Raw genomic sequence first — 13,093 nt, forward strand, 5'->3', positions numbered from 1 at the left:
TTTTATCAAGCTGCCTGTCTTTTCAAGAGTTCCTATGAAAATTTTTAAATAAATTAAAAGATAACTTTCTTAGAGTATTCTCTCTGTAGCCTTAGCAACAAAAGAAGTAAGAAGAGGGAGGAACTACAGGTGGAAATACTATCTGTCTGATTTCATGTAGGTGGAACAGTAAAATGCCGTGATCTCTTGGAGGTATTCCCTATTTGCTCCAGTACTGACAGCAAAGCAAGCAGGTTCTTCCTGCTTCAGGCAAAGTCTAGATGGATCTTTCCTGGTCTACGAGAGGAAAAGTGCTTTCTAGTACTAGAAAAGGCATATTCACTCTCTGATGTGCTACCACTGAATTTAGCCATATCCACAAGTGTATCGACTATGGCTTCAACGCGTCAGCAGCCTGGTAGGTGCTCATTTGAGGGGTATAACTGACTGGCACAGTAATATACAGTAAATTCAGTGAAGATGTTTGTGATGCCTTCCCTACATAGTTATAAGCAAGTTCCCCAAATGTCTCTATTTGTTTAGAAAACAAAACCCCAGTTCTTACAGTTGTACAATTTATGACTATGCAGTTGAATGAAACAGCAACTAATTTCTGAGAATTTTCATTTTGTTGAAAAAATACTTTATATGGTCTACATTTGAACTACAGTTGTATCAATGTAAGTGAGAAAAGGATTTAAGGGTTTTGGTTTGTTTTTTTTTTCAAATACCAATGGAAATAGAACACTTGATGCTATTGTATTCCTTATATTAGTATTATCTTTATGGTATATCAGGCATAGTACTCCCTCACCTTGGAAATTAAAGTAATTTCTTAAATGCAGTGCAGAAGTTTGTTTCTTGCATAAACATTCAAATAAGGGTGGTACACATCTTTATAGTACTCTAATAATGTATGTTAATTCATATAAAATACTAGTCTACTGGGATATTTATGGAAGACTGGAATCTGTAGAGGTGGTTTGCTTTTCTAGATGTACTCAGTATTGAAATTTAGGGTGAGATTCAGCTCCCCAGTTTAGATACCTAAGTAGATGATGTATATGCAAGTTCTTTCATGTAACATAAATGGTGGAAATTCAGGGTGAAATTTAGTTGCTTAGCTATAGGTGTCTGGTATCATTTTAGGCACTGTGGTTCTACTGAATGATCTGTTGCTTCTGCTGTAGAATAGAGGTCTGCTGTTGGTCTTGGATCATGTCTGCAAGTCTCAGATGGCCCCGGGTGGGTATTCAGTTTGCTGTAACATGGACCTGAAAGCTCGCTAAGCTGAGCTGCCAAACCTTCATTGACAGCATTTACTAGGTCTGTAGTTCCACTAATGAGAGCTTAGAAACTGAGTGCTTATGCAGACAGCTACACTGAATGCCATCCTGTTATTTGTTTATCTACCTCTGAAGTGAAAAGGCCAAGCTTTCTCTTTTTATTATTTATTTTTTTAATAGAAATATTAATGACAGATTGTATCAAGCAAAATAAAAATGGCCTGTTTCTGGTCAGGGTCAGTTGCCCTCCTGACCCTCAAACAATTATTTGGAATGCAAATAAAATCTCATGTTTTCATCTTTTTGTATTTTTCAGTGGTTAGGAGGGGGATATACATGCTTGTTATCGCTCTTTTGCTTGAAAGTGAAAAAAGACCCTTCAAGTAAAATGTGATTTTGTAGCACCTTATGTTTTATCTTCTAGTGTTGTATATTTAGCTGAAAGCCAAAAACAGAAATACAGGTTTATAAAACTTTGAATCACTCTAGTTTTAAAGAGTGACATAAAGTTGGAAATTATACACAAGAAAAAGCATCATCTATCAAAAATAAAATTATGTCTTTGGGGTTTTTTTTAAATATTCAAGAATATTGAATCAGCTAGACACTGTTAACTTGAAGTCAGTAGTGCTTTCAGAGACTGCAGAGGAAGGATATTTAGCATCTTGATCTTGTCTGAGTAATTGCAAAATGCTCAGAGTATCCTCCCTGAAAAGAGCAAGAGTGCAAATCCTGCAGAAAGCTTGTTTGGAGCCTTATATTATGCAAAGGGAGTGACTTGGAAGTGCCTGTCTAGCCAGCATGTACCTTATCAAGGATGTCAATTAAATATGATGTCTTACACTTGTGACACTTACATTAGAGACTTCTCAAGGGATTTATGGTTTTTTTTTTTTGAGTATGACTGCAAGATCAGGTAGAGAAGTATTTCTGTGACTAATCCATGAGAAATGCAGCTAGTGAAAACAGTTTGTTACAGTTTGTATATAGCATTCTTTTCAATATACTTGTATTGAATATTCTGATTGAACTGCTGTTACGTATGTTTTTAGAAAAACACATGTGAACAAAGCAAAATGCATACTTTTTCCAATGCAAAGAACAAGCTTTTCAAAGAACAGCAGAAATTGGGGCTACAGCCTAACCACAGTAATCATCACTATCTTATCCCTCTAAGATATGAACGGTAATTTTAAAATCTTGCATGTTGATTGTGGATTTCAGCCAGTAGTCCTACGTTTTAGTAACTAATGATTCAAGTGTATTTTACGTGGGAGCTAAACTAGAAAGTGCTCTGGTTAAATACCAGTTTTGTTACAATCTGTTTAAACAGAGTGTTCTCCAGAGAAGCCATGCTGATGCAATTTGTCCTTTAATGCCCAGGCTCTGTGAAGAGTGTGCTACTGTCCGAGTATATGCTGAACAGCACAGCTTTGTTAAAGACAGGTGCTGTATAAAGTGAACACAGGACACCTTTAGAGCTTTCAAATTAGGCTTGAGCCCTAGAGGTAAAAAGTTTCTGCATTAATAAACTCGTGTTCCTGCCTATATCAATTTAATATCGGTTGTACATGTCCTTACCACTGATTGCCCATATGATTTCATCTGTGACTCCTGATGGATCCCTAAGACACAGTATTAACTGCTTAGGAATTATGGCACACACCAGTGAATATGGAAGCGGCTTCCTGTGCTGTCCTACATAAAGTCCTGATCAACTAGAAAGTAAACCTGCTAATATTAATTTAATCCTCCTTGTCTGTAGGAGGATTTTCATCTTGATATAGATTTGTATCTTCTTCCCTCCTTATGTGAGACCTCTGGGCAGCTTGGTCTTGGTTACTCTGTTTTCTTCTTGTCTCTTCAAGTAGAGAAGGGGCAGTGGGTGCAAAACAAGGAAGATGAATCACCGATCACAGCGTCTGAATACGTCAGAGGAAGAAATAGGCTACGGATAGTTTAAAGTTGTTCTAATATCTGGTTAAAAAAAAAAAAAAGGAGGGGAATAATATTAAACTGAAATATGTATCCAGGGGTGGGGAGTGGGGGAAAAATGCGGATGTGTGGCTGTAAACTTATAAAAGTATATACATTCAGTAATATGTTGTTTGGTATGTTCCACACAAGAAGTGAATCTTTAAGAAGCTAGAATGGTAAATCTTTAAAAGCTGACTTGACAAAAATATAATCATTTATGGCATTTTCTGGAGTCAGGAGCCCCAAGAATGGGGCTAGTAACAGGCACGGGGTCATAACAAATGATTGTCTGTATTCTAGGCCTTGCAGTTACCTTTATATGTTTGCCAACAGCCATTTTTAGGGTTTCAATTTTATCATAGAATCATAGAATCACCAGGTTGGAAAAGACCCACTGGATCATCGAGTCCAACCATATGAACATTTTTACATATTTAAAATGAGAAAAAAAATATCACATTTCATAATCATACCAAAATCAAATTGCTGCTAGGTGTTTTCATGATGATTTTATTGCAATGGTTCCTATGATTTTCTTTTAGTGGAAACGATGCTGCAGAGCAGTTAATAAAGGCTTATTTTGAGAACGTCATTTCTCAAACTCAATTTCTCAAACTCTAGAAAATCAGGAACAAAAATGCATAATAAATATCTCCCTAATGTAATTCAGTTTTGAGTGACTTAGCGATTTGGCTTTTTTCCTAAGTACAGCATTGCAGAGATTTTTGCTTTTTTTGAAGCTTGTCTCTTATGACAAGACAGTCCAAAGGGCTTCATAAGACTGCTGTAATGACCCCTAAATAGGCTGACAGTTTTATAGCAGTCCCCAAGAGAGAAGCTTCCTTTCAAAAGCGAATGAATATCATGAAAAAGGTAGTGGCTCCACGTTGACTTTCCACAAAGCCAGAAAGACTAAACGGCTTTTTGAATTAATAACAGATTTGTGGCCTTCTTCTCTGCCAGACTGTCTGTCAACGTGTGTGAGTCTTCATTACAGGTGCTGTCAGGCACTCAGAAAAATGGGGTTTAAAATCCTGGAAGTTTAAGATGTTTTAGAGCTGTGTAAAGTCTTGTGTGTGCATCCGGGCAAGAGCTGTGAGCTAAATGCCTTTGTTTCATCGCAGCTGATGACATCATTTAGTTTTTACAATAACAATTTCCTCGTGTATATCTGTGAGATTGTGGGCAAAGTGACTTCCATACTGGCCCTAGTGAAAACCTGGGTTTGAGGACTCCTGCGCAGACACAACAGGCTTTCAGGACTCTGCAGAACACTCTTGGACCTTACTGCTAGAGGATATAGTGTGAGATGCAGCTCTTAACCCCAGTGCAAGCAGACAAAGGATTTCCTCTTTTGTTAGATTTGGTTCCCCTCATTCATAAGGCGTTATATTAGCTGTTCAAAATGGATTTTCTAAGGTTTATGTAACGTTTGCAGGCTGTCTTAAGGTTCTTCTCAGTGTTGATAGAGAATATGACATCAGATTTAAAAAAAAAAAAGCAAAGATAAAGAAAAAAAATAAACTCCAAAAAAGAATAGATTGTAGCTTTTCTGTTGGAAAGCAGGGAGCCAGTTTTGTAAATTATATGTTTCTTCAGTAGAGATTCATACAGAACAAATGCTTCTATTAAGAAATTGAACAGCAGATAGTTTATCCTTGATACAAAGTGCTTATGAAATGAAATCAGTACTTCTGAGCATCAGGGAACAACTGTGCTTTCTAAGTAGTAGCTGCTATATATGTACTCAGCAAGACTTTCATGTAGTAGTTCACATACAGCTTTTCTACTGAAATTAGAGCTTTCACATTTTGAGAGGCCAGTTCATATTAAATATTCTTTGGGGGTCTGGAGTTATCAGATCCTATAAAACTGTGAAATTGCACCATAACATTGCTATATTGTGATTATAATTACAGTAGTCTGTATTAAGATGCAGTTACACAGCTGCAGCATGCAATGTGTCTCTTTCTTTGTTTCCTCTGGTCTTAACCTCCCCCTTAGGACCTCATCTCAGGATAGATGATCTTTTCTCATACTGTCTCATCTCCTCTGCTAATGGCTGTTAGACCGGTGTTATTCTCCAGGTATCCTTGCCACCTGCCTCTGCTTCATTCAGTGCCTGCCTAAAGAAAAGGTAAACAAACGAGGAAATTCAATTACCCCACCATGCATACATGCTTCCTCTGTCCTGGTAGCAGACAGTGTGACCATACATCTCTCCCAGCCCTTCTCAGTGCTAAAACATGTGCTGGCTGGAAAAGTCCTTTCATCAGCTGCAATGCAGACCTAGCTTAAGTCCTACATGAGTTGTCATTTCTGATCTCCTCCTCGTACCGTTTTTAGTTGGTGGATGCTAACAGTGTTCAGAAATCAAAGAACAATTGTTTTTAAAAAAAATATGAAACAATTCAGAAGTCAATTTTAGCCGTATTTTATTGACAGGGAAGGCACAGATACAGTAAAAGAGTAACAAGCATTAAGTAGGTAAGAGTGCAAATGGTTTCGACAAAGTTGGATTTGTAGTATGTGTGCAGGGCCATCTTGTTGCTGGCTCATTTTAATAGAGAGGATGTTCTTTTCTCTTCTGCAAAATTAATTGCCTGAACTGCTTTTCTTCATTAGGGAAATACTTTTAATTGCTGGCTCATTTCCTTCCTCTGAATTTCCCAAGAAGTACTTTATTATTATCTTTGCTTTCTCCCTGAAAAGTAGTCTATTTTAAAATATATAATGACCTGTTTTCTTATTCCAGTCTTTCCATTTTATTCTACAAATGCAGCTTTTAGAGAATATAATTGTCTGATTAATTTCCTGTGTTATTCATCTATAAATGCTCATATATAATGTAATCACAGTTAAAGATAACTCTCTGAACTTAGTATTTAGTAATTAACTTTTTCAGTACTAATTTTTGGGGCAAATACCAGCAATTCTTTCAATTTTAAACTAACTTTCAATTAGTTTAAAAATATGCCTATTCTGTGATTTCACTAATATTTAGGCAATTTGTTAATGTGTTTAATTAAAAATCAGATACCAGATCTTCCTTTTATGGTGATAAAATTAGGCATCCATAAGGTCTAACTCCATATCCTTAATAGCTTAAGAGTCTGTTAGTTGTGGTGTTATCTCAATGGAAGTCTGAAAATGCAATTTCAATAAATAGAATATTTAAAGGGGAAATAGTTATCAAATTAAATGAACTCTAATTGTCTTCTAGTGCATCTAGCAATAATTCATTATGTTTAACACAGATATTTGAAGATAAGGAGCCTTGTATAGCTTGGATTTTTTTTTTCTTAGTCGGGCATGTCACAAACAGTCTCTCAGGGCTGGAAGAAGGCAATGAGAACTTAAGCTACCAAGATGTAACTGCCATCTGACTAGCTGGCTGATCTATAATGATTCACTTTCTTGAGTGTTTTTCTTCTTTCAAATACAACGAAAATAAGAATTTCTCTTCAGTGTACTATTGTGCAAAAGTAGATCTTATTCTTGGATGCCAGCTGTTTATACTCTGGTTGACGTTACTGGTTTGGGGTTTCTTTTATTTTTTTTTTCAGTTATAGGCTTACCCACATATATGAGTATTTACGACAAACGTTTTGTTCATTAATATCTGTGGTCTGTATCCAATTGGATCCAGTATTTAAAAGCAAAATATTCATTCAGTAGGATTCAACAGAGGCTCTAAATCTTGTTTGGTAATATCCTCTATTGCCTAGAGATTTAAACTACTTTTAAATTCATGCTAAAAGAAAAAAAAATGTGACAGGAGAAGAATTAAACCTGTGAAGTCCCATGCTTACGTAGGTGACTGCATCATCATTGAATCATGATGTTTTATTTTGTTGAGAGGAAACTTCGTTGTTTCATGTCTGTTTCAGTACTATTTTCATGTTCATCTTTGACCAGAATCCCAGTTAGTAAAATGAAAGCTTTTCAGAAGTGTAACGTATTTGGTACTTTTAACTATTGCAAGTGGTTACAACATACTGTCTTGATTGCAATTGCTTACCTCACACATTTGAAGCCTTAATCTGTAAAGGGACAGCAGTTATTGAGGAAATGAGTATGTGATGTTTGGACTGTGTTTGAAAGTATCTGTGTATGTAACACATGGAATGGATGTTCAGTCATTGAATTCAACAGATACTGAATACCAAGAATTTCAACAAGGCTTAGTCTTCAGTTGTGCTGAGCTTTCATGAATAGTGCGTGCACTTAGCTCTCCCAATGAACTTCAGTTGTAGCTGGAGACATATGGGAATATATCCAAAGTGTCATCAGACAATATCCCTTGTGAGAATTGTAAGAAATTAATTTTCTTTACAGTCTAAAATAAGGTGGCAACTTGGCATTAAGTATTGCCTCAGGTAAAAAATAACTTCTTTCCCCAAAAGGGAAGAGTTATAAGAAAAGTTCTAATAAATATTCCCTTTATAGTCACAAAGATTGCCAACAGTAATCCTCATAGCTGGTGCAAAAAGGCCCTGGAAAAATCCTTTGCTTGAAAGCTGTGCTTGTCAATAGAAGAGAGGTGCTTCCTACTTCTTATATATGCAAGTATTTCAACAGGACTGTACGTCTGTAGAAACAGTGGGAAATATCTCTCTTATCCCCAAAACACCTGGAAAACAAAGAAAAAAGATAAATTTTCTTGAAGTAGTAATAACTAGTTTCTGCTTTCTCTGCATGTTCTTTCATTTGGTAACATGCGTCTATGTCATTAAAAGATACTGTAAAGTTTGTTTCACTTCATACTTGTATTTATATGTAATTCTACCTCTCTGCAAAACTCTACAGCTGCGTGTCATGCAAACATTGAAATTATTTTCTTAATTCAGTAGTTTACATACAAATTCAGCATAATTTCTGAAACATTTTTCCATCTTTCTATGCATACAGTACCTGTAAGGGATGGAATGTATTATGAAGCAGGTGCAATCAACCAAAGCCGATGAACAGGTCTGTCAGAATGAAAACTCATAGGTATCTATTGATGCCAATATAATGTTTCTCTGCAGCTGCCAAACTTATGGAAGACTCCAACAATTTGATTTCCTTGGTAATGCATTTTAAAAACTATGAAGATGGTGATTTGGAATACCAGCATGGATCCCAACCTTACTAAGAACTCCCAAGCTGCTCAGGCTAACTTCAGTTGTTAGCTGTATGTTCCTTTTTGTAGTAATATTCTAATAATTTACAGATAGGACTAAAAATACATTAGTATATGACACAGGAATATTTAGTAGTATGTTCATAACGTATATTTGCATGAAGGTTATGAAGCTTTTCCAAGAGCAAGATGAATTCTATTTTCTTTCTATCATCCAAGTAAATATGAAATATCTAAGGCTGTTTAACATGTATTAAAACAGTACATGAGGCTTTTTTTACACAAAATTTGGTAGTTTTTTTACATGAGTAATTCCCCATACATTGATAAAATTATTGAGCTGAAGGCTATAATTTAAATGCATGATTTATGAGATGTATGATGAGTCTGCTTTAAGCATGGATCAAGATAACATTTAAAGTAATCTTACAGAGCAACAAACTAGGCTTGGTGTTTGAGCCTTCTAGTTTTGGGGGTAGTGGCTTAGCTACTAGTAGTTAACTGAAATGCTCTTATTAGTTATGAAAAATGGAAGTGCAAAACTTCTGCACATTTAATTATAGTTTCAATATTCCATGTTTATCTGAAACAAGCTATTTTGGTAACTTTTTCTTCTTCTTTGTCTCTCAGAGCTCTTTCCTTAAGATTTTGTGATACCTTCAATGTAACGTTTAATTTTTATGGAAATGCTGTCAGAATGATAAATTAGACTGGGAAAATACATCTTTGTTGTCAAAACCCTTTAATTTAATTTATCGTCTCCTTTGTGCACATGACAGTAATAACTGTTTCTGTTGACCATAAAGGCAGGAAAGAATTTTGTAAGGTGGTTGGCTTTTGTCACCTTCCTGGCAGTGTAGGTTTAATTATTTTTACTTGTGTGACTAAATTGAGGTTAGAAAATGCTTTGAAAGTGTCACTGGACAAGTAAATCCTGGCATGTGCAGTACAGAAGAAGATGGAGAAAAATTTTCTCAAGGACATAATTAGCTGATTATATCTGCAGCAGTTTAAGTAAAATGCATCATTATTGTGGTAATGTAGGATGAATTCCAGCTGACACAAGATTTCAGGTGAATATATTTCCCCTAGAATATAAACCGCTTAATCTAGAATATAAGCACTTGCCAAGTAGATCTTGGGCTCAGGACCACATAAAGAGGAATGAGTTGTTTATGCTCTGGGGAGTGGTTTGTGATGAGGGGGTGTCGGATCTGCGTAGAAGCACAGCATGATGTAAGGGTAGACCCATGCAGCTTGGTGGGTATAGGAGGTGCTGCACGAGAGGAACTTTTCCAGCATGAGGAGTAATTCTAAATTCTGAGTCCACTTCTTCTACTCTCTACGACGCTGTTTATTTTCTATGTTTATTCTCATTTTAAAACACTATCATTGGGGCTTTGTTTGTTTTGCTTTGGGCACAGAGGAGAAGGAAGGAACTGAGAAATGCCAGCATGTACTTTTTTTTACGCTATTACTTGTAGCTACGCATTAGAAAGCTGTCAATCCTGTTGATTTAAATATTTTATGGGTAGAACAGCTTGAGATGAGTCAAGGAAGACTGGGATGTTTCATCTCTCAACTCAGACCACGCACATTTTATTTCTTTCACTACCTTTGAAGAAGTTACAGACCATCATAGCTACTGACGTTGACAGAAATATTGGAATTTCCTGTAGCTAGATTTTTAAACATTTACTAAATTTTGCATAGTAAGATATCAATTTTTTATCTTTTTACTCTGCTAACTGTACATGATCTTAAGTGTAAACTGCAGAGAGGTTGAGCGGCATATGGAGTATTTTGAGTGTTGGAGTCTCAGCTTCGTCACTGAAATAATCAGACAATGCCAAGATTTTGCTGTCTTCTGAACCAGTGATTGTGGAATTGGATATCTACAACCTGCAAAATTTGATGGACCACTAGCACAGTCTCCCGTGGTGCACGTAGGATTAACGTATTTTACCTCTGAATTTGCTGTCGCATATGAACCTGACTGCAACTACTGTCATTTTAAAGACTGTGAGAACTAGGAAGATTTCTTCTACAAATGTATGCATGCATATCTCTCTCTGAGAGGCAAATTTACAGTAAAACAATCTTTTGAAGATTTTCAATGAAATAGCTATTAAAAATTTTCTGAATGTTCTTAAAGGGTATTTAAAAAATTATGTTTATAAAAGTTAAAATATGCAACTCTTTTTAAGGTTTTAGCTGTGAGTACCAGTCATAAATTTTTGTTAGAGCACGGCAGTTGTTACAGCAACTTACTGGTCTTCTTGCCTGGAAAGCCATCACACATTTTGCCACAGAATTCACTAGTGTGGTTACAAAGAACTGTATGATTATGAATTGGGGATGGTGAACAATATAATCATAGTATAAGATGATTGAATGAGGTAACTGTTTGCCTTGCCTACTGCTTGTAGTTAGGAGCAGAGCTGTTTTCTGCAACATATTTGCACTTCGTAGTTCTTTTCTTGTTGACTTGCAGTGTAATCTTTTCTGCTGCTCCCAGGAGCAACAGAACTCAATATTTCAAGGGTGAGTTTTATTTAAAAGTGAAATGCATCTTCCATTCTAACCCGTACTTGCTGTGGTTTTTTTCCCCTCTTTTTAGGAAGATACAGATCATAATTATTATACTTCAAGGACATATGGCCCATATGATTCTACCAGCCGGGATTTGTGGGTCAATATAGATCAAATGGAGAAAGACAAAGTAAAGATTCATGGGATCCTTTCCAACACCCATCGGCAAGCAGCAGTAAGTTTTTATACCTTTTTCTTCTTTGACAGACATAGATATTTTTCACCAGTGACCAACACAGTAGTATTACTATGTATTGTTCAGAAACCTTCATCTCTGAATTCTAGTTAATCTATGAAAGTCTTCAAAGTGTTGCTATGAAATTCTTCCAGGTTGCCTTTTTGAACCTACTATGGTAGTCCTTCAGAGATACCTTTAAAGATATATTTAAAATTCACCTCTGGTTTTGAGGATCACAAACTACAAAATACAAACTAGTTGCATTGCTAGTTTAAAACTTCCTTCAACTTCAATAGCAACGGAACTGGTTTCAAGATTAAGTTTCTGAATATATCTGTATTTGCTCTTCCATTTTTCTACAAGGTGTCACACTTATTTTTTCTTTTGGGAGAACTGATAAAACTCATGAGAAGTGTCATATAGTAATGGAAGTGATAGATGTGGTCACAATCTCAGGGTATCAACAAGTAAATGCCACAAAGAGATAAATAACTACCTTGTTTAAATTATTGTAAAAATGTTGCCTGGTAAAATGAGTATGAAAATAATGGCCTTAACATGCTTATATGTGAAATGAAATGCTGTGTGATTTACAAGTCTTCTCAGATCTCAGTGGCTGTAAACTGCATACACAAAAAAGTTGATATTAGCACATACAGAAAATTACAACTTGAGAATTGTGTTTCATAATGTTCTTGTTTCATCCATTCACCAACTTAGCCCAAACAAAAAGTCCTTTGGTTTTGCTGGTTTAAAATGAAAATCTAGTTAATAACCTATTTATGATGAAAGGTGCATAGTTTTTTAAAAATGCAGGTGTGTTTAACAGTTTTTAAGCAGAGAGAAAACCCACGTTTAATTCATCTTTTTTGATAGTTTATCTATTGTCTCCATAGCACCAGCCAGGTTATGGGCTCAGGAATGCATTCCTCATTCGTGCCTCAGAAGAGGCAGCAAGAAGAAATACTCTGGTATTTAGCTCAGGATACAAAAAGCAGAAAGGATGATAAATCCACAAGTGACTAACAGAGAGTCCAATGTATAAAATTTATTCCTCATAGCCAAAAAGACTGTAAAGAGCCAGGGATAATGCAAATACAGAGGATTCAGGCAGTTATACATCTCTGGGGTAGATTTAATAACACTGTATCAGCTATTTTAAGACACTTTGTTCCTAATGAGGAAAAAATCCTCAAGGGTACTTGAAAGTGAGAACGCGTATTGTCCGCCTTGACTTTTTCATCTGGGATCCTGCTTCTCAGTATTGTGGGGGAGAATGGAAACATGCGAAAAAAAGGTAATAAAGGAATTTACTCTATAGACTAAAATATGTTTCCGTAATAAAAGTAATTTATGAGGGCTGGGACCTAGACATTAGTGAAATTCCTTTGAGAAATTTTAACCTGTTGTTTAAAGATTAGTGAAGATGACACCTTCCCACTCCTTTGTTCTAAGCATTTTTGTTTCCAGTTAGATCACTGACATTATACACCTAAATATAGAATCATAGAATGGTTTGCATTGGAAGGGACCTTAAAGATCATCCAGTTCAAACCTTCCTGCCATGGATCATCCAGTTGAAACCTCCCACTAGATCAGGCTGCCCAAGGCCCCATCCAACCCAGCCTTGAACACTTTCACAACTCTCTCAGCCTGTCCTCCTATGGAAGGTGCTCCAGTCCTCTGATCGTCCCTATAGTCCTCCTCTGGACCCGTTCCAAGAGTTCCATATCCTTCTTATGTTGAGGATCCCAGAATGGACACAATACTTCAGATGAGGTCTCATGAGAGCAGAGTAAAGAGAGAATCGCCTCCCTCGTTCTGCTGGCCACGCTTCTTTTGATGCAGCCCAGGACATAGTTGGCCTTCTGGGCTGCAAGCACACATTGATGGCTCATGTCAAGCTTCTAATCAGCCAGCACCCGCAAGGCCTTCTTTGCAGAGCCACTCTCAATC

The 13,093-nt window shown here is 36.3% G+C and overlaps 1 protein-coding gene across 1 annotated transcript in view; it reads left to right on the forward strand.

The window, feature by feature from the left end:
• PLXDC2 (plexin domain containing 2) overlaps positions 1–13,093 on the forward strand; it is a 262,550-nt gene that overhangs the window by 130,062 nt on the left and 119,395 nt on the right. The window contains exon 3 of the mRNA XM_054058522.1: positions 10,988–11,134. Within this exon, the coding sequence (XP_053914497.1) occupies positions 10,988–11,134 (147 nt within the window). The remainder of the gene's footprint in view (positions 1–10,987; positions 11,135–13,093) is intronic.

Source organism: Cuculus canorus, chromosome 2 (assembly GCF_017976375.1).
Source record: "Cuculus canorus isolate bCucCan1 chromosome 2, bCucCan1.pri, whole genome shotgun sequence".
In the NCBI taxonomy this organism is placed as follows: Eukaryota; Metazoa; Chordata; class Aves; order Cuculiformes; family Cuculidae; genus Cuculus; species Cuculus canorus.